At 43.2% G+C, this 21822-nt stretch overlaps 1 protein-coding gene across 2 annotated transcripts in view; it reads right to left on the bottom strand.

The window, feature by feature from the left end:
- Positions 1–21822, bottom strand: part of CLIP4 (CAP-Gly domain containing linker protein family member 4) — a 51591-nt gene that overhangs the window by 10313 nt on the left and 19456 nt on the right. For both annotated transcript variants that reach the window (XM_014460558.2, XM_014460557.2), the window contains 7 exons: positions 19453–19689; positions 16306–16441; positions 12892–13032; positions 8202–8291; positions 7300–7449; positions 4821–4955; positions 1684–1807 (listed from right to left, as the gene is read on the bottom strand). In XM_014460558.2, coding sequence (XP_014316044.1) covers positions 1684–1807; positions 4821–4955; positions 7300–7449; positions 8202–8291; positions 12892–13032; positions 16306–16441; positions 19453–19689 — 1013 coding nt within the window. The remainder of the gene's footprint in view (positions 1–1683; positions 1808–4820; positions 4956–7299; positions 7450–8201; positions 8292–12891; positions 13033–16305; positions 16442–19452; positions 19690–21822) is intronic.

Below are 21822 nucleotides of genomic sequence, written 5' to 3'. Positions count from 1 at the left end.
TGGATTAGCTCCTGCAATTTCCCAACTCAGCTGACCAAATACTTATTAGGGTCAAATAAAGCAACATTTAATTGAAGACACTTTATAAACTGGAAAGCATATATTAAATGCTATATTATCCTATATAATAAAAGCCTAATATGCTAAGTGTCTGGTCGTCCAGTTGGCCGTTCAACCAATCAAAGCGTAATATGCTAATGATATGCTAAGGCTGCTCAACTGCTTGCTATGACATGCACTGACCACCAGGGGGCAGACAGTTGACTGGTCAACTAGTTGCTATGACATGCACTGACCACTAGGGGGCAGACGCTCTGACCGGTAGGTGAACTTGCTGCTGGGGTCCACGGATCGATAGGGGCCAGACACACCCTGGAGCTCTCCTGTGGCCCCTCCCCAGCTGGCCAACCTCCCATGTCTCTCCCCAGCCTTGATCATGCACTGGTGGGGTCCCTTGGCCTGGCTGCATCCTCTTGCATTCTGGGACCCCTCGGGGGATGTCGGAGAGCCAGTTTCGGCGTGATGGTGAAACGACCAGTCATTATGACGCTTACTGACCACCAGGGGGCAGACGCTCAATGCAGGAGCTGCCCCCGATGGTCAGTGCACTCCACAGGGGGAGCACCACTCAGCCAGAAGCCAGGCTCACAGCTGGCAAGCACAGCGGCAGTGGCAGGAGCCTCTCCTGCCTCCGCGGCAGCGCTAAGGATGTCCGACTGCATCCCCCGAGGGCTCCCGGACTGCAAGAGGGCGCAGGCTGGGCTGAGGGACCCTCCTCAAGGGCACAAATTTCATGCACTGGGCCTCTAGTCATAAATAATAAGAAAATTATATCAAGTACATCATAGAAGAAAATTAATACAGAAATTGTAAGTCATTATTCAGTATGAAAAATAGAGTGAGAAAGCAAATGGATATAAAAACTGTTAAATGTGCCAGGAGGTGGTCACACAGTCTAGCTGGACGTGAACTGGAGGAGACTCCCATGGTGTAACTGCAGACCTACCTCGTGAATGTGGTTATACCACAGATGTTATTTCCTACTTAAGATTAGCATCCCACTTCCCACCAAACCAACCTCTTTCAGCACCTAAGTCATTCTAAAACGGCACCTGGAATTTCATGACGACTTGATTTCTGTTCAGCCTGATTTTTTGAAACCAGCGTGAGCTGGTACAAAAGTGTACTATGCTAAGAGGAGCCACTGAGGAGGTATATTACACATAAATACTTGAAGCCTCGCTTCCCCCGAAGATCTACTGCCTATCTATTTTTGTGAAAACTAAAGAAATCAGAGGAAAAGCCATTTTGGTCCCATTAGGTTTGCAGGAGGATGAATGGGGCGCCTGGAGCAATCAGAGAGCATTTTCACTTTTGTTTGCATGCCAGATTAAGCTCGCTGCTCCCAGTGTTCGCTGCAAACGCCACTTCTAATAGCCTGCACGTACTCATAGGGTTTGCAAATGAGGAATAAAGGAGGATTTTAAAATTGCAAATCTTCAGCAAAGCAAATTTAGCTTTCCATGAGCCTCCTCTCTGAAGGCAGTGGCTGGTTAACCCCCTGAAAGAAGACAGGAACGTAATCGGTGCACGTCTTCAATATAAAATTAGGAGCTCTAACTATAAACCATGGCAAATTACAAGAAGTTCTTGTGAATAAACATGAATCCCATTCTTCCTCACCTTTGTACCCTGGATGGGGGAGCAAATATTCCATATCTTGGAGAACAACTAAAATACTGCACACCGCCGACGGAGCCGTCATTCTTGCCGTGCGGCTTCTCGAGCTCTATCCCGTACCACTGTCCTGGAATGAGAATGGGCGGCTTTAACGGCATCTGCACTGTAGCCAAAGCAGCTATGCTGTTACCCAAACCCAAAGTCTAGATGATTCCACAACTTCACAAATGACCGAAATGAGGAATGATCGTCATGATCGTTCAGCTGTCAAAGGATAAAATTGGAAAAGTTGAAAACAAATAGGGAAAAGGTTTTACAAGCTTCACTGCAGAGTTGCACATTAAGAGAGAAAGCTAAAATGCACAAACAAGAATTTGGCAAGATTGGCTGTAATGCAAGTAGTATGACCAAAACGTGTCTGAGAGCTATGATGAACCAGAGCTTGTCCTGGACTGGGGAACATGGGCTGTGTCAATACTGATAAAGGAACCAGCAACCTCTTCATTTTACTCCCAATGTTAGAACACCACACACAGCTCCTCAATAATTACAGGAGGACACAAATCAAATGAAAACTATGGTTAGACATCATGGTAACTCTTCTTTTTCTTTCTGTTTTCCCCCACTCAGGGTGAAAAGAAATATTCTTTTTAATCTAAATGAAAAGATTCAGGTTATCTAAGAGGAAGGATTTTCTAAAAGGCTTTTAAGTATTTAAAGGGTCTCCTCTGAGCAGTCATAGGATTTCCTTTTCTAGAGCCTAAAATGACAGTCGGGTGGTAAATATTAGGTAAGTGGACAAATACTCCTAATGATTCTCAAATTGAGGGTGACTCAGACCAGTTAAAAGTACCAAAAAATCCATTTTTTTTTATTAAAAAGGAGAATACAGTACTAATTGTATTTGGTCCCTTACAATCAGCATCAAATAAAAAAATAAGGATATAGATATTGAGAAACTTACTGCAACTTATAAATTCCAAAATACAAAAATATTGTTTCCTTCCAATTACTAGTTCAAAGAGACAATTATATAATGTCTAAAAAGACCACCTGGAAGTTCTCAGTATTTTTCCCTCTTATACTTGAGCTCATTTCCGTAGTTTGGGTTGGAAAGATTAATTGCATGACTGTTTTGTATTAAACAGTCCTACTATGCACAAGTACAGAGCAATGTATGCAGACCTACTGCTTGGCTGTAACTAATGCCCTGAAACAGGTCATCACATTTCGGTGTCACTAGCCAGGCTCACCTGTGGCCGCTGTGATTTCTCTGAGTGCCAGAGTTGGAATTTTCCAAGTTTTACTTCCTTCTGCCGTTGATGTTTTCCTATATAATTTTTTGCATTTTCCCTTTTTACCGGTAATATACCATGCAACTACTACATGCTTACCATACAACTCTTGAGAATGTGTAACACACCAAAAAAGGCATTATGACAAGTGTTAATAACAGTGACTACACATTGTCAGGTCGTGGTGAGGTACAGATTTAAAAGACAATATTCCCATTTAAAAGACAATATTCTTTCAGAGGTGGCACTGATACAAATGCTAAGGAGGCTAAACAAGACCCTCTCGGGGCTAGATCTCATCATCTATAAAACACCAAGATATGACCAACCACTGCTCCACAGAACTGAATGACGTAATTTTTGATGCCACGAGAAATATATGCTACTACTTTCTAAAAGGCAGAATGACTTTAACAAAGAAGTGTCTAACTTTTATTATATTTGCTTATTACTTCCCAGATTTCTAAATGCTTCACATTAGGAATTTAAAAATTGAAAGTCAAACTAAACGATGAACTGCATCCAGCAAATCAAACCATGCCAGCCTTGTCTAACATAACCACAGAAAGGAAACTCAAAAGACATACGGTAATTGTGAAAATCAACCTACCTTTGGGATTACTAAGTTTGTGAAAACTGTATTAAGAACATCCTAACTATGCTCAATTACTACCTGGAGGCCTAAGAGAAACATGAATTATAAAGCATATGGCCCCTCTCAAATCAATTAGTTGGACGGCAATTACAAGTGACGTTAATGAAACAAGAATGTGTGGGAGACAATGCTGCAGGGCACGCTCATGCTTCTGCATGTTCCATGGACAGAGGCACTAACTGGCTTTTCATGGGAGTCTGTCAGAGGACAGGCGTGGAGGAGACAGACAGAGTCTCCCCCGGAGCGAAGGAGAGGTGTGCTTACTGTTGGTGTGAAGGTTCCTTAAGCTCACAGCTCCTCTCCCAGAGCGTAAACCACTGGGTGTGCAGTGTCACCTGGCCCCCTACCTCACCTTCGAAACTGGGGCCCAGGGAACAATTGCAAAAAAAAAAAAGAGGTGACACTGGCTCCTGCTATTGTTGTGAGCACTGAAGTCCTCTGTCTCTGAGCCAGGAGCCCCATTGTCTGCCAGCACCCAGGCAACCATGGCAATCTACCTGGTTAGCTTGCAAATGGGGTAAAATCTCAGAGCCTTCACAGGCTGCTACAGACTTTCTAAAAAAGCATTGTCCTAGGCAACCTGGTCCCTACATGCAGCGATGCCACCATGTGTCAAAGCAGCACATTGCTACTTAAACACACGCACGTGGTTTCATTCAGCTGGCTTCCCCCTGAAATTTCAGTCACTGGAAATGCAAAAGGAAAATAACCTTTGCTTCTGGAATCCCAACAGAAGTCTAGATGAGAATTAATACATAAACACACAAACGTATTTCTAAGGTCCCGTGCACGCAAAAGCTTCGTCATTTTCCTGTAGACCTTGCTTGCCTTTCTCTGATAAGAGCTCTGTGCAGTGAACGCCTCATCTACTCCTTTTCAAGATGATCCTCAGCAAGAACCTAATGCTAACGTGTCTGCTCTGTCGCTGAGCACGCTCAGCAATCAGTGGGAGTGAGACCGGAGGGTGACAGCCACTTCTAACACTGGGCCACTTCAAACACAACTGGCAAGAAAATGTATGGGTAACAGTCAACCTGGGCACAAACAGTCTGCATTTTAATCACTGTTGTGCATTTCCTGCACCATAGCTACCAATGTTCCTCAGAAATTCTCTGTAATTGCATGTGACGTGTTAAGCCTTTTGGACTCTACAGAATTCAAGCGGAACGAAGAATGCGCACACGAGTTACCTGGAGCAAAGTTCGTCGTCCCGAAAAACCTGATGGTGCCCATCCGCTGGCCAACCACCAGCACCCTGTCCCCCAGCTGGAGCTCCCCCGTGGGGCGGGTACTATTTGCTCCAGATGTTGCTGAAGATTTCAAACCTGTGTCATTGGTTGGTGGGGGGAAGGGGTTAGGGCAGGAAAAGAGGAGAAAAAAACAAAGGGAAAAAATAAGAAAACACATTAGCCAAAATATCACTCTGTAGTCTAACCAGTCCAGTTGGCTGGAGATTTCGATATACGATGCCTTTCATTATAGATCGTCTACAGCAGCGAGTTCCAACCTTTTCATGTCCTGGCACACATAAGCTAATTACTAAAATTCTGCGGCACACCAAAACATATATTTTTTGCCGATCTGACCAAAAAAAAAAAAAAAAAGATGTAATTTTGATTCCTTCACACCATTGTTGTGTTGGCTGTTGTCATTTTTTATTTGACAAACTAAGGGAAAAGAGGTCAGTGCCCCTGAGTAAGTAGTCAGGAATTGCATATTTTACAAGTTCTTGTGGCACACCGGCTGAAGATCACCGATCTATAGTTCTGTTTCTCCCGTGTGAGGTCAAGCTACTCAAAGAGATGTGAAGAGCTGCCTGAGAAAATTCTGGCCGTGGGAGCTGAACACACACAATTCCTGACCAACCTGTCCAGACTGCCCGGTGGCCCCTCTCCGAGAATAGAGGCTGGAGAGTAAGTGCTTTCGACGTTGTCACAACGACTCAGCTCTGCTGTTGTAGCACAAAAGCTGACAGACAGAGTGGGTGTGGCATGTTCCAGTAACACCTTATTTACAAATATTTGGTGGCAGGTTGGATTTGGCCATGGGCTGTCACTGGCCAATTGTAAAATCCTACAATTAGAGTTGTTCACTGGGACTCAGTGTAAATGACACACACAGGAATGTGATTTGAGGTGAAATTGCTATAAGGTTCCAATGACCCCATCTGATTTCCTTATTGGAAACAAAACCCCTCACCTTGACTCAGACCTAAACCCTGAAGTGCCTGTTGAACATCAGCAGTCCTGGAGAATACTGCCTAGAGAGCTGTCCAGTTATTACAGAGAAGAGGTGGGCCTGGCGGCTTCTCCCACCCCCACAACCAGACGGAACAGCTGTTAACTGGGAGGCCTAGAGAGCCCCGCAGAGGGCGCGGGGTGGGGGGCAAGTCACCCTGTGAAAGGGGAGAAACTATGGCAACAAATAAACCAAGGGAGGAGGAGGAGGAAGGCCTGGATAAAGGGCAATGCTAAACAGTCCTAGGCCCTCAAATAACTAATATCCCTATAGCACTTCACAGTCTACAGCATGTTTTTCATAAGAATTATGAAAACTCAGAAATTAACTAAGACATGGTGTTCACAGGAGGCAGGTGGCACACCTGGACCCTATGACCAGAAATCCTCAGGTTCAGGTTGCATAGATGCTGGCAGGGTTCGCAGCAAGTTAAAATCACATCAGAACAGGTTATCATGGCCAACCTGTAGGAGAGCCTCTGACCCTTCCTACAGAGTTTTAAATAGTGGGTAAAACTAGAGAAAGCATGCGTTTAAAATGTGAAGATGACACAAAAGCATGTGCAGAAGCCAATATGCATGATGTGAGAAACAAAATTCTGAGGGTGAGAGCTCTAGCATCAAATTACATGAAAATGCCGAGTCCTATAGGGAGCAGCAGCATGAAGAGACTGGCACAGGCCCCGTCTGAGCCGACAGCACAGTGAGGTCGCCCACACTGCAGCAGCGGTAGACTCGCTGGTACTGAGAGGAAGGGTTCAGCTCACTACCGGCTGCCAGGAGGGGTCTGGGGACCCTGAGGCGTGGGGAAGAGCTGATACCTGGGACAGAGATGGACTAAACAGCAGCAGAGAAAGCAGCAGACAGACCTGAGGGTGAAGCCCGGGGGAGCCACTTACACACGGCCATGACTTACCTCCCTCCCTAAGCCTCCGTTTCCTCATTCATAAAATGAGGATGATAACAACGGTACCTACTCCATCGGTTTATTTTGAGAATGACATAAAATAAGGTACATAAAGTGCCTAGAATAGTACCCGAAATAATAAGTATACAGTACATGTTAGTTATTATTTGGTTTATGTTGGAGAAGAGATAAGGAAGATAGCAAACCATACATTTCCAATTATCTGAGGATGTGTCGTCTAGTTCTATAATGAACCTTGAAGGGTGGGAGGCCTCAGACACATGGGGAAGGGAAGTCAACCCGACGGGTGGATGGCGTGAGCAGAACGCTAGGCAAGAGGCTGAGAGGTCGAGCACGCTTACGAAGGGGAGGGAGGCAGGGCCGTGGGGGACAGGGGAGGGTGCAAGTAGTTCAATCTGATTGAAGTCAAGGGTTCCTTCTACACATTTAAAAAGAGCAAATCTACTTACAAACAGACCAAGATAAAAACCACCAAGAAAGCCTGGTTGAAAAAGCCATAGATACCAGCGCTGGCCCTGGATGGCGCAGAGGGGCTTTTGCTCGAGGTCGGCTTGCCACTGCCCCGGGCGTGCAGTTTCCTGGGGTGGCTCTGCTTGTGCTCCAAGGAAGACGCAGAGGACAAGCTGCTGATGGAGCCAGGCAGGTGAGCTGAAACTGGGAAAGGAAAGGAATATAGCAAAGGGCGAGCACAGGAAGTGAGCCAATGAGACACTTCTCCAGGTAAATCCTCCTGAAGCTCGCCCCTTAGCTTCCCCAATTGTGGATTACCTGGTGCTGAATTACACGCCTGGTTTCATGCCAAGACAGCTGATACATAAAAGACCTTATAACTCAAGCAACTTATTTTAAGGAAACACACTGTATGATGACAGTCTTATACAAGACAACATCATCACCTCCGTAGACTTCAGCTGACTACCTATCCCAACCACCACTCCCTTCACTTCTCACTTTAGATGGGACAGTAGAATCCCATCTTATTATGCAAACAACACTGCTAGTATGTTTTAAGGTAACAAAGTTTAATATTTAAATGTTTTGAGTTAACCTGAAGGCAAGCAGGAATACTTCTGAATTTTCCATTCATGCTCTATTCACCTGATGATTTGAAAGCTAAAGGCAACTTTAAATCTCTTCATCAAGCCATTTACACTGTGTAATGTCCTTCTGCTCTCAGTATAGTTCTCTAATGTAAGTACACAAGAATCACAGTACAGGATTTTATATAAAACATATACATACTTGAGCAAGAGCTGCTTAGGCGATTTTTCAAGGATAAATTTTTACTATACTGATTTTCCCCTGAAAAACTTTAAAATTTAGCCCCAGAGAAGTTATGTCATTATATTATCTTAAAGTGCCATCATGAAATGTAACTGTGAGGACAGAATTATGAAGTGTGTTACCATCTTTCTCCGTCGCGGTTTTCAGTTCCTCACCAGCAGGCAGCGAAAGCGTTGATTCTGAAGCACCGTCTCTTTTTGATGGCATTAACCCTAGAACACAGCACGGAACACGCTCAGCAAGAAAGAATTTTGTTTATCGTTACACATAAAAATGTACTTTCTTTTTCAGTACAGAAGGCCCTCCTACCTAAATCTTATCCACTTCTGAAAACATGCTGGATAATAAATCCACAGACAGAGGGGCCAGTAATTCATTATTTAAAGGGAAGAGAAAAGAACGCATTCCTAGCCCACCTGAAAACCCGTTTCCCCAAATATCACTAAAGTGTATTTTAAACCTGTTTAGCACTCCATTAAGGAATCTAAATGACAGAAAGCATTTACAGCACAGCTGCTGAACTGCATGATATGCATGCACAAGGCAGGCAGGTAAAGCAAACAGACGCGGCTGAGATGGGACAGTTGCACACTTGCTAGGACTTGCAAACGATTTACATCATTTCACAGGTGTGTGCATGCAAATTCATTATAGCAGATTCTCTATTTAGATAGCAAACTTCAGGTAAAAACAAATTTTATGAGTAATTGCTCATGTAAGTGAGAGTCAGGTAGTAAAATATCCTGTGCTCTCTGCCTCTGGTATTTTGAAAATGACTACCCCACTCTCAATACACCCAACTCCCCAAAAAAATTCACTAAAAAAAAGCTTATAAATAACACTCTACCCTATTAAGACTCCTGTTTCAATTCTACAGACCCAAATTATGTAAATAATAAACCTAGGCCATTGCACCAGTTTTAAATTCCACAGACACCCACTTCCGTTCCACTCACTCACAAAGCACTCTGGGTGGAGAGCTGTGCTTGGCACTGTAGCATCGCAAACGTGAACAAGACATGGTCTAAGCCCTACAGGAGACCTTTTCTTGTTGGTGAGGTAGAAAGACATGGAGATGAATAACTAAAATAGGACACTTTTGATGTAAGTGCTAGCAGAGGAGGAGGGGACAATAATCGTGGCTACAAAGATAAATTAATGCCTCCACCAGATCGCGTGTTGAGATGGGTCTTGAGGGGTGGGCCTGATTTCTTCTAGAGAATACTGGAGGTGTGGTCAGAAAGAACTGGGGGGTAGGCATTCTGGATGAACCAAAAAAAGTCTTAAAGACAGAGTCAGACAAGGATGAGTAGTGTGGCTGGAATAAAGAGTTGTTTGGGCTAGGGGACAAGTAAACTGGAGAGATTGGGTCAGAGTAAAATCTTAGAAGGGACAGTGCTGGCTCCGGACTGGAACCTTGGGGAAGGAGTGAGCCTGACGGGTCTGGGGAGGAGGGCTGGCATGAACAGTTACAGGTGAGTGACGAGACCCTGACAGCAAAGTTGAGGAGGAAGCGAGAGGAGAGGCTGGAGCAGAGACCAGGTAGAGTTCTTACACAGGCCAGGAATGAGGCCAGAGCCGCAACAGCAGGAGCTGAATGGACAGGTGGGTAAGAGACTTTGTGAAACAACCCAGAGTGGATTTATTTTTCAGTATATTTTTCAGTTCTGAAATATCTGTTTGGTCCTTTCTTTATATTTGAATTTTTTGTTGAGATAAACCGGAGATTCACATGCAGTGGTAAGAAACAATACAGGGAGATCTTGTACACTTTGCCTAGGTTCCCCCAAAGGTAGCATTTTACAAAACTTATTATAACAACACCAGAGGCCTGATGCACGAAATTCATACAAGGGGCTCGGCCCTCGCAGCCCCAGCTTCGTCTGGAAGGTCTTCCGGAAGGATGTCCGGTCTAATTAGCATATTACACTTTTATTAATATAATAGAGGCCCGGTGCATGAAATTCATGCACTCAGGGTGGGGGGGGGGGGTCCCCCCAGCCCGGCCTGCGCCCTCTAGCAGTCCAGGAACCCTCAGGGGATGTCTGACTGCTGCGGAGGCAGGAGAGGCTCCCACCACCACCGCTACACTCACCAGCTGTGAGCCCAGCTGACCACCAGGGGGCAGCTCCTGTGTTGAGCGTCTGCCCCCTGGTGGTCAGTGTGCATCATAGCGACTGGTCATTCTGCCATTCAGTCGATTTGTATATTAGCCTTTTATTATATAGGATCTTTTTTTCTTTAATATATTTTATTCATTTTTTATAGAGAGGAGGGGAGAGGGATAGAGTTAGAAACATCGATGAGAGAGAAACATCGATCAGCTGCCTCCTGTACACTCCCTACTGGGGATGTACCCACAACCAACGTACATGCCCTTGACCAGAATCGAACCTGGGACCCTTCAGTCTGCAGACCAACGCTCTATCCACTGAGTCAAGCTGGTTAGGGCTACGCTTTTATTATTATAGATAACCATGATACTGACACTGATACAATACACCAATCTCAGATTACCCCTATTCATCTGTGTGTGTGTGTGTGCATGCACACACACATGCGCATTCATGTGTGCACACATGCATCATTGGTTCTTTTTCTATTTTCATTTCTCTACTGAAACTTTCCATTTGTCTAAGGAGTGTTCCCTTAATTCTAAGAGCACTGGTTATTATTATGTTCTTTAAATTCTATCTGTATCATTTCAGGACCAGCATCTTTTAATCGTCCTTTTCCTTGAGAGATATTGAGATTTTCCTGGTCGTTCAGATTTGGAGCAATTTGGGGTTGTAGCCTATAGATTGTGAATATTATTTAAAGGACTCTGGGTCCTGTTTAACTGCTATGGAGATGCTGTTTTGTTTTGTTTTGTTTTGGCCAGGAGCCGACCATTAGGTTCAGGCTGAAAGTTCCCCACCTTCTGTGACTGTGGTTCCAATGTCAGTTCAGTTGCCAAAGCCTCTTTGCGATCCATCTCAGGCGTCCTGCCGCCCAGCACCAGTGTGGGGCCAGGCAGATCCGAGCACATCCAACTTGGGAGTAAGCCCGAGACTTCACCCCAGCATTTTCAGGTCACTTTCTTGAGCTCCCTCCCATCCATGGTCTCCCTGACACTTTCCTGCGCCTAGGGGGCGCCCCTCCTGGTATTCTGGATACAACGTCTAGGTTTTAGTTCCCCTGCTCTGTCCTACAATCTCCTGAGCCAGATTCTGCCTCGGGGCCAAGCTGTGGAAAAAAGAAAGAAAACTAATGGGGATTCCAGGCATGTTCTTGGGACCCCGGTTTCTCTGGTCAGAGGCAAGGGTTCTCCCTTGGGGGTCAGGGGCCTGTGGCACCACACAGGGCTGCCCAGGGTGGGGTGGGGAAGAGCCAACAGGGGAAGGAAGCACTCAGGGAAGAAGCAAGGGATTTCCTCCACGTTCTGTCTCCCAAACGAGAAGTGAGGGGCTTCTCTTTGAGCTTTCGTTCCCTGTCTGCTGGAACTTCAGGGTTTCAGCTTAAAGGATTCCATTTACAACAGCTTCAAAAAGTATGAAGACCTAGGAATAGACCTAACGAAACAGGTATAAGACATCTGTAGAGAAAGTTATAAAATCTGATTAAGATACTTCTGAAGGACCTAACTAAACAGACATCCCAAGCACATCATTAAAAGACTGAATATTGTAAAGACATCTGTTCTCCCCTGATTTAAAGTTTAAATGCAATACCCTTTAAAACGTCAACAAATATCTTTTAAATGAAACTTAATGGCTTTTCCTAAAATTTACACAGAAGTGATTTATAAGAGCACAAATAGGGAAGACACTGTTGGGGTAGGAGGCTTTCTTCTACTGGATGCCAAGAAGTGTTTTTTTTAAACTACAGCTATTAGGAGTGCGGTGTTACACAGGGATATTCAAATAACCCCACGCAACAGGTTGGAAAGGCCAACCAAGTTCCTGGACAGAATCCTTCGATCACAGCAGAAAGCCTTTTCTGCGTGAGTATGAATGAGTTAGCAAGCATGTGTCGCACTCTTGTGCTAGGGGCTACAGTGCATACAAAAAGACAAAGTACTCTCACCGTCCATTTAAAGCTTCACATTTTGCTGACAGAATAAAAGACCTGCCCAGGTAAAGGAGTCAGAGGACAAAACCCAGAAGAACAAAGAACAGTCAGGTGGCGTGGATAAAAGTGTGGGCAAGTTAGGGGACGAAGAGATCAAAGAGATCTGGGGTCACTGGGGAAGTTTTCATGGAGAAACAGGATCTGAAAAAGGAGGTAAAAAACGGCTGGGGCCTCAAAAGGCAGAAGTCAAATGACTGCCCTGGGGAACTAGCAGGAGACCACGCACGCGGGGAGGAGTGAGAGCAACGTGCTGCACGCTGCGCGGGAGACAGGGAGATGCAACAGACCATCCTCAACCCCGGCAGCCGGCAGCCTCCATCAAACAGAGAATGCGCTCCGGCTGCCAGTTCCAGGAGTCGGACGTTTTCTGATAAAAAACCAAGTCACTGAAACTCCTGAACAGGTGATAAACATAGAGCAGCTGTGAAGGATTTTTAGAGGCATAAACTCTAGCTTTGAGGTTCGATTAGGGGGTGGTAAGGGTATGGAGATAGTAGGAAGAAAAGGAAGGAACAGATCTGAAATACTCATCAGGAATTAAAATCATAAACTATGACTGAGCTCTAAAAGCACACTAAGGTGCAGGTTTTATCAGATTCGTAGTTAGGTAGCAAAAAGGGTGTGAAACAACCTACATATGAGGCATTCCACAAATAAAATTAACATGCGGAAGGAAATATTTAACTTTCCGGTTGGACCTACCAGTATTTACTTTCGACGTTACATGAGCCACATCAATTTTCTGGGACCTGGTGAGCGGGACAGCTTTTGTAGAAGGAGAGTGGATTATATTCTTCCTTCGATCTTTTGCTTTACTTATCTTTGAAAGGGGTGCAAAAATGCCTGAGGGAGAACGTAGAATTTTGGTGTTAAGCAATTAAAAAAGCATTTCAAAGCCAGTACAACTGCTTAGTAATATAAATCTTTAAGTTCGTTTTTAGCACCTACTAGGTGTCCTGTAGTGACAGACAAAAAAACACAGTCCGTGGCCTTAAGGAGCTTACAACCTAGTTGTCAAGACAAACGACATACACAATAACTTAAGAATCCCATACAAGACACATAATCAGATGTTAAGTGAAATTACAGGGGGAAGAGAAATGAGTAAAGGTCACAGTTTTCCATTATAATTATTTCTAAGATATTGACAAATAGTGCACTATATAATATAAAAACCACTCTTCTATGTCACTTTATCTCTACCTCCTTTCAGACTCATATTTTCCCACATTAAAGCTTTTTATGTCCACATTTTATCTCTCTTCAAGCCTGTACAGATTTAGAAGACAAAATTCAATATTACTCATTTCTGCATTCCCCCATGGTACCGAATTACAGTGCCTTACACATACAGGGAAATAAAAAATCCTTTGAGTATAAAATATAACCTTCCCTAAATGCCTAGCCCTCAGCTCCTGCCAGTGATAAACAATACAGTGTGTGCTGGGGAAGGAGGCACGCATAGACACAAGGAGGAGGTGTCTATATGCAATGGCTAGGAGCACAGAATTCCATTTAAAACGGAGTTTATCCAAAAAAATTATCCAGTATCAATAAGCATGTATAGACGTCACAGTGGATATGGACTATAAATACCAAGATGATCTTGCTAAGACATTTTTATAAAGAAAATAAAGTCCTAATATGTATATTATACACTTCCATTGAGTGTTTATAACCTACCAGACATCATGAGTAAAATGTAATATATTAGAACCAACTTGTTTTAAAATAAAATTGTAGAAATGTTCAAGATTCTACAAAAAGTGAGTGCTTTGTACTAGCTCACAAGTGTAACACATGTCAACTGTGATACTTTGCTGCTGATCTTGACTCTTTCCTCCCATGGACTGTACAATGCCATGCCTTGATTTTCTTACTTCTTTGATTTATCCACAATGTTCTGCTCTGTCTCCCACCTTCCCAATTTTCCTTGACTTTCTATTCTATTCTTTGACAAACACACACACACACACACACACACACACACACACACACGTTAGCCCTTGATGATGATCACATTCTGTGTTGCCAAGAATTGGGGGGAAAATTATTTTATCTCTGGGAATATAAACGTATACAATGTTACTGAAGAGGTGTGCCCAAAGATTTCGAGGTCACACTTGCATATTGTGAGGAGAAAATAGATTTCAAGAGCCAAAGCAATTTCTAGTTTACTACTATATAATAACCCATTTTGGAAACTGACTGGGCTCAGAACACCAAGCTGGCTCAGCAGGAAGGTTACTCCCATTCTTTTGCATAACCCAACACATGATTCTTGCCCCCCAACTTGCCTTCAAGTTTGTAAAGGAAGACAGAGGCAAGGTTCCTGGGGGGATCCAGCTTTGTCCTAATCAAGCATGCCTCTCCTTCGGCTGATGAGATCTGGGGAGCCCACATGCATCTGTTACAATATAAGCACTTCCCAGCATCTGATTTACATCTGCCATGTGTGTTGCTAATGGTTTTGATCTTGCCCTTGGTCTGCTTGACAGGTGCCAAAATTAGCTAATAGAGGAAAATTAAAATTAAATTCTTAATCTCTCACAACTAACCATATAAATTCCCAATTGTTTAAGTAATGTAGTTTTAAAAAATTAAAACATTCAAAAGAATAAAACATATAATGTATAACTAATGATTATATTAGGAGGATCTATCTAAGCTTAAAAGCAATGTAAGAAGTTTTAAAGGCAAAGGCCTTTTAACTACATAAAACTATATGTTCAAAAACACTGCAAATGAAGTTCAAAGGCAAATCACAAACTGAACAAGATATCTGTAAGAAACATAAGGGCTTCATATCCTAAATATGTATTTGTATTTTTAAAAACTCTTAATGGTTTAAAAAAACAACAACACTAATATCCCAAAATGTTAATGGACAAATAATATGAATATCTCTTGGTAACTATCAAGATAACATACAAAATACATATACTACAATAAAATATTTAAGGGTTTTATTTCTCCACAATCAAAGAAATATAAATTCAGACAGAAATTTTCACCCATCAAATTAGAAAAAAAAGAAAATGGAGACATAAAAATCACAATATTTAAAAATTTGGGGAAATTATATTGGCTGTCAAGTAAAAGTACAGAATATATAACTATATATAATCCAAATTTTGTTACAAAGTTAAACAGAAAAAATATACAGATGATTTTCTTCTTTTTCCTTTTTTATGTTTTTCAAATCTTACACAATGAGCATTTTTTGAACAAAAAAAAATTAATAATGGACCAAGCAAATGAGGCTCCATCATAAATGTATGACAGAAGGAAACTGGTCATTTGGACAATTTGTAACAGCTAGCGAGTAGCTAACATGTTTTGAGTGCTTACAGGGAATCAAGCACTATGCTAGGTGCTTTATATATTCATCAACACGTTTAATCCTCATATGAGTCCTTGGGGTATTGTTATCCCCATTTCATAGAAGATAAATTGAGGCACAAGAAGAGAAAAAGGGTCATACAGCTGGTAGGTAGAGAAGCTGATTCACACCCACACACTCAGACTCCAAAGCCCACACTCCTCAGCAATTCACCATATTGCCTCCCCATGGGGCTCTAAGATGAAATACAGTGCAGCCAGGGAAATGAATGTTCTAGAAGAATACCTCATGGCAAGGAAAAATATTCACAACATAGTGTCAAATTGAAATCAATGTGTCAAGGGTACGTGTGTGCGTGTGTGCGTGTGTGCATGTGTGTGTGCGCAAGAGAAAGAGAATATGAATTAAACAATCATTTCTCAGAAAGAGCAATGCCCCAGCTCAGGAGTCCGGAAATAAAGTTGGCCTCATTTGCTTTCCAATCTGCCAAGTTTCCAACCTCCAGGCTCCGTATTTCCTTGATAACAAAGTCCTCCCCGCAGTCGTGAGACCAGCACAAGCAGGAGTTCAGGAGGTCCGAGGGCGGGTGGTCTCCTGTGAGCACGTCTCCCAGCCCCTGAGCTGCTCTCAGCAGAAAAAAGCAGCCCCTTAGTTATTAATAAGCAATGGGAGTGGGGGGCAGGGAGACAGAGAGTTTTATTTTCACACAATAAAAGAGTAAAAATTTGAGTATTTAACTTAATTATCATTACGTCAGATAGGCTCTTCCTTACCATATTTGGGGGCACATTTAAAGTACTGGACTTTCCCAACACTTCCGTTGTTTTTCCCTTCTGGTTCATCCAGCTCAATGCCAGCCCACTGCCCACTTGCAAATTCAGTTGTTCCACAAAATCTTAATGTTCCAACCTAAAGAAAATTAAATTAGAGTAACTTTTGAGTATGACTAGTAACTCTATATGTTTAAAAAAAAAACATTCTCTCAAAGTAGACTTCAGAACAAGGAAATTACCAGGGATAAAAAGAGATAGTAAGTAGTGATAAATGAGTCAATTCACCAAGAAGACATGAGTCCTAAATCTATATGCACCTAACAACTGAGCTTCAAAACCAAAAATCACTAACAGAAATATATATGAAAAATCTTCAAATATTTGGAAATTAAACAATGTACTTTTAAATTTCTATGGTGACAGAAAGTCATAGGGAAATTAGAAAATATTTTGAATTGAATGAGAATAACACAACATATCAAAACATATGGGATGCAGCAAAAGCAGTACTAAGAGGGTAATTTATAATATTAAAATGCTTGCATTAGGAAAGGTCTCAAATCAATGATATAAACTTCCACCTTAAGAAACTGGAAAGTGAAGACCGAAAGCAAGCCAAAGGAAGGAAAAAATACAGGGAAGTAATTAAGAACAGAAAAACAAAAGAGAAAAAATCAATGAAACCAAAAGCTGGTTCTTCTGAAGAATAAATAAGATTAATAAACTTTCAGTTGGAGACCAAGGGGGGATAAAAAGAAGACACAAATTACAAACATTTCAAGTGAAAGAGGGACATGATTATTTTTCCCCCAATCATTTAAAGAATAGTAAGAAAATACTATGAATAATTCTATGCCTATACATTTGACAAATAGGATGAAATGTTCTAGTTCCTTAAAAGATACAAACTGTCAAAGCTCACACCTGTATTGAATTTGTAGTTTTAAATCTTCAACAACAAAACTTCCAGACCCAAGAGGACTCACTGGTGCATTCTACCAAAGAACTTAAGGAAAAATAGTATCAGTTCTATATAAACTCTTCTAGAACATAAAAATAGATGGACCAGCTCCCAACTCAGTTTATGAAGCCAACATTAATTACCTTGATACCAAAACCAGCCAAAGACATTACAAGAAAACTATAGACCAATATCCCTTGGGAACACAGACACAAGAATCCTCACAAAACAAGAGCACATTAAAGCCAGCAATATACAGAAAGGATGGTGCATCATGACTACGTGAGGGTTATCATGAGAATGAAAGGCTAGTTCCACATTTGAGAATTAATATAATTCATCATGTCCACAGACGAAAGGGTGAAGGCAAACTTGTCCTTTTGATATATTTTTTAAAAGCTGTAGCAATTTCAACATCATTTCATGATAATATTAATTTTTTTAAAAACTCTCAGCAAAATAGGAATAGATAGCAACTTCCTTTACTAAAGGCATCTACACAAAATCTACAGCTAACAAGTTCATACCTAATAATGAAAGACTGAGTACTTTCCCCATAAGACTGGGAATAGGGCAGGGATGTTGGCTCTCACCATTTCTATTCATCCCGGGCGACGAAATCGGTGAGAAATAAAAAAGGCATACAGATTGGAAAGAAATAAGACTGTCTCTATTCCTAGACAGCATGATTGTTTTCACAGGTTACCTCAAAGAATCCACAAAGAAAAATAGGCCAATAGAACTTGTAAATTTAGCAAGGTTACAGGATACATGGTCATACAAAAACGAACTGTATTTCTATATGCTAGTAATAACCAACTGAAAAATAAAATTTCAAAACACCACCATTTACAACAGCAAAGCTCATGAAAAGCTTAGGTATAAGTCTAACAAAGTATGTGCAATATCTATATGCTGAAAACTACAGAACTGATTAAATAAACCAAAGGCCTATTAGACAGAGAAATATAGTGTATTTGTGACGGAAAGACTTGACATTTTTAAGATGTCACTTCTCCGCAACCTGGTCTATGTTTAACACAGCTCCATTTGAAATCCCAGCAGGATTTTTTATAAAAGTCTATAAGCTGATTCTAAAATGTCCATGGAAAGGCAAAGGAACTAAAAAAAGAAAATATTGAAGATCTAAAAATATCTGATGGCAAGACTTGCTATAAAGCTACAGCAATCTGACAGTGTAGTATTGAAGAAAGGAGAGCCATTAGATCAATGGAGCAAAATAGGACCCAGAGATATGCCCACGCATATACGGTCAATTGACACAGAAGCAAAGGCAATTCGAGAGAAAGAATAGTATAGTCTTTTCAAAAATGGTGCTGGTCCAGAGACAAAGAAGCATCGATCAGACCATCAAACCTCAGAAGGAAGGCAAAGGAGGGTGGGGGTAAGAGGAAGAGAGAAACCAAAGGACTTGTATGCATGCATATAAGCCTACCCAATGGACACAGGCACTAGAGGGGTGAGGGCATGAGTGGGGGTGGAGAAGCAATTGGGGGATAAGGACACATATGTAATACCTTAATCAATAAAGAAAAAATGGTGCTGGAACAAATGGATGGATGGAGGAGAGGAAAGCGAGAGTGAGTGGGGGAGAAGGGAAGAATTCTAAAACTCCAACATTCTAAAAAAGCAAAAACAAAAAGCCGTCCCTCCCGAATGGGGTATGAAAAAAGAGAAGGGCAACAGTGAATGCCGTGAGGACTCTGGGGCTCTGGGGTGTCTTCAATGGGGTGGGTGCTCTTTTCCACGTTCATTTTTATTATCAGGTTACAGTTCTATCTGAGATTTCGCTATCTGTGGGGTCTCAAGGCCAGACGCCATGAATGGTGAGGCCCCGCCCCCGTCTCTGTGAAGTAGCTGTGGGGGAAACATCACCGAGGAGGGCAGGGGGCTGCCCGCCATTCACTCAGCAGCTCCATGAGTCACTCGTTTCCCATTCAAGTAAAATGTCTTCATTACTCAGTTCAAATAGTTTATATTCTTAAGTCATGCTTTATGGTAAATGGGCATTTCAGTTTCACATTTTCCATTAAGTATCTTCCTACCTACATATTGAATTTTTGCCAAAGACTCAAAACTGACCACACGGGACACAGTCTTGGCACCCAGACCACGGGCACAGTGACCTTGGGCGCAGCTGTAGACACCGTAGTTCGTTACTATACCTTCTGTCCTGCAATGACCACCCGGTCCCCCAACTTCAGGCCAGCTGAGGTCAGTACTGCCTTGCCAGCGGCACGATCGGAACTAGGGGGCACGGGCTTGGAGACATCGCACAGCAGGGGCACCGCGTCCAGCAGCATCTGCTTGATTTCCTTGGCAGTGGCCGCAGCATCGGCCATTTCCAACGGCATTTCCACTGGGTCTGGAACCACATCAGCGGGCATCTCTCCTTTGTCGTTCTGCAAATACAGAGAGAATTTTCACTTCACAACTACTTGGAGCTCTACAAAGTCATATTTTAAAAAAAAAATTTTAAATATTTCACCCAGCCAGTATGGCTCGTGTTTGAGCATCAACCTATGAACCTGGAGATCTCAGTTCGACTCCCGGTGAGGGCACATGCATGGGTTACAGGCTCAATGCCCAGTAGGGGGCATGCAGGAGGGAGCCAATCAGTGATTCTCTCTTTCCCTATCTCTCTAAAATCAATAAAAATATATATACATATTTTTAAAATATATTTTATTGATTTTTTACAGAGAGGAAGGGAGAGGGATAGAGAATTAGAAACATCAATGAGAGAAACATCGATCAGCTGCCTCCTGCACACCCTCTACTGGGGATGTGCCCGCAACCAAGGTACATGCCCTTGACTGGAATCGAACCTGGAACCCTTCAGTCCGCAGGCTGACGCTCTATCCACTGAGCCAAACCAGTTAGGGCAAAAATATATATATTACCAATAAATTTAACATCTACGATATGCCAGGCACCATTCCAAGGGCTAAAGGTACAACATGAAGGACACAAAACGCCTGCCCTCCAAGAGCACATTCTACTGGGAGAGACAGACTATAAACAGTCAAACAAGGGAAATACGTGATGTGTTAATGGTAGAACACGGTGACGCAAGGAAGAGGACACAGGGGGCAGAAGGGGCCTACCTGTGCGGGGTAGCAGGGGAGGCCCTCGTTGCTAAGAAGCGCTGACGCAGAGGCCCTAAAGCGGGCAGCACGCAGGCTGGCGGTGAGGAAAGCATCCCAGGCTCAGGAAGAGCAAGTGCTGAGGCGAGTCACAGCAGCCGGCAGCACAGGCTGGGAAGGCGGGTGTGAAGACAGGAGCCACGGGTGACTGGCTTCCCAACCCCAGACCTGAGCCTCCCTCCCCCGCCCCACAGCCACCACCTCGGCTCTGTGACCTCAGCCCCTCCGGCCCACTCCTGGGGTGACTCAGATCCCAGGAATGGGAGCTACGTACAGTTTCCACACTTTTCAGATCTGGGCTCTGAATCAAGCAAACAGCTCTGTTCTCACTCTGAAGGAGAGACTGTGCCTGGGACTTAGCCTGCAGCAAGAGGAAACCGGACAGCTACCAGCCCACTAGCATTTGCATGGTGCTCATGGAATGAAAACCCTTTATCCTCGCCCGTTCATGTAGGAGAATTTGTAGTAGGAGAGACAAACACCAACTAACCAAGTAAAAATAGTTCTTACATTTCTAGCTTGCGAATGAGGAAAATTAGGCCCAGGAGAGATTAATGACTTGCTCAAAGTCACTAACATGACCACTGGCGGAGGTGACTTTATAATCCATGTCTAGGCCACCTCTCAGGTTTCTCCTCCAGGCTATGCTGTCCTTAAGCATTAAACCCCCCGGACAGTGAGGTTCTGACCCAAACCCCCGGGACAATGAGGTTCTGACCCAAACCGCCGGGACAGTGAGGTTCTGACCCAAACCCCCGGGACAGTGAGGTTCTGACCCAAACCCCCGGGACAATGAGGTTCTGACCCAAACCGCCGGGACAGTGAGGTTCTGACCCAAACCCCCGGGACAGTGAGGTTCTGACCCAAACCCCCGGGACAATGAGGTTCTGACCCAAACCCCCGGGACAGTGAGGTTCTGACCCACGTCATATGCATCTAAGCCTCAGTTGTGTTTCAGCTCCAGGCCCAGAAAAACAACAAAATCAGACGAATGGCTGACACCAGGACCAGCTGCACTGACTAATGACCCCTGCCCTGGCGTCAACCAATCAGTGGGGACCATGACCCTGAAAGCACCACCAGGAAAGCTGATGAATATTCTATTAAGATCTTCTCTCCGAAACCGGTTTGGCTCAGTGGATAGAGCGTCGGCCTGCGGACTGAAGGGTCCCAGGTTCGATTCCGGTCAAGGGCATGTACCTTGGTTGCGGGCACATCTCCAGTGGGGGGTGTGCAGGAGGCAGCTGATCGATGTTTCTCTCTCATCGATGTTTCTAACTCTCTATCTCTCTTCCTTCCTCTCTGTAAAAAAATCAATTAAAATATTTAAAAAATTAAAAAAACTTTCTCCTTGGGATCTTGGCGCTAAATTCTCCACCCTTACAATCC

The sequence above is a fragment of the Myotis lucifugus genome, unplaced genomic scaffold, assembly GCF_000147115.1.
Source record: "Myotis lucifugus unplaced genomic scaffold, Myoluc2.0 scaffold_134, whole genome shotgun sequence".
Classification (NCBI taxonomy): Eukaryota; Metazoa; Chordata; class Mammalia; order Chiroptera; family Vespertilionidae; genus Myotis; species Myotis lucifugus.
The sequence above is the reverse complement of the archived record's forward strand: the minus strand, read 5'-3'. Positions and strand labels throughout refer to the sequence as shown.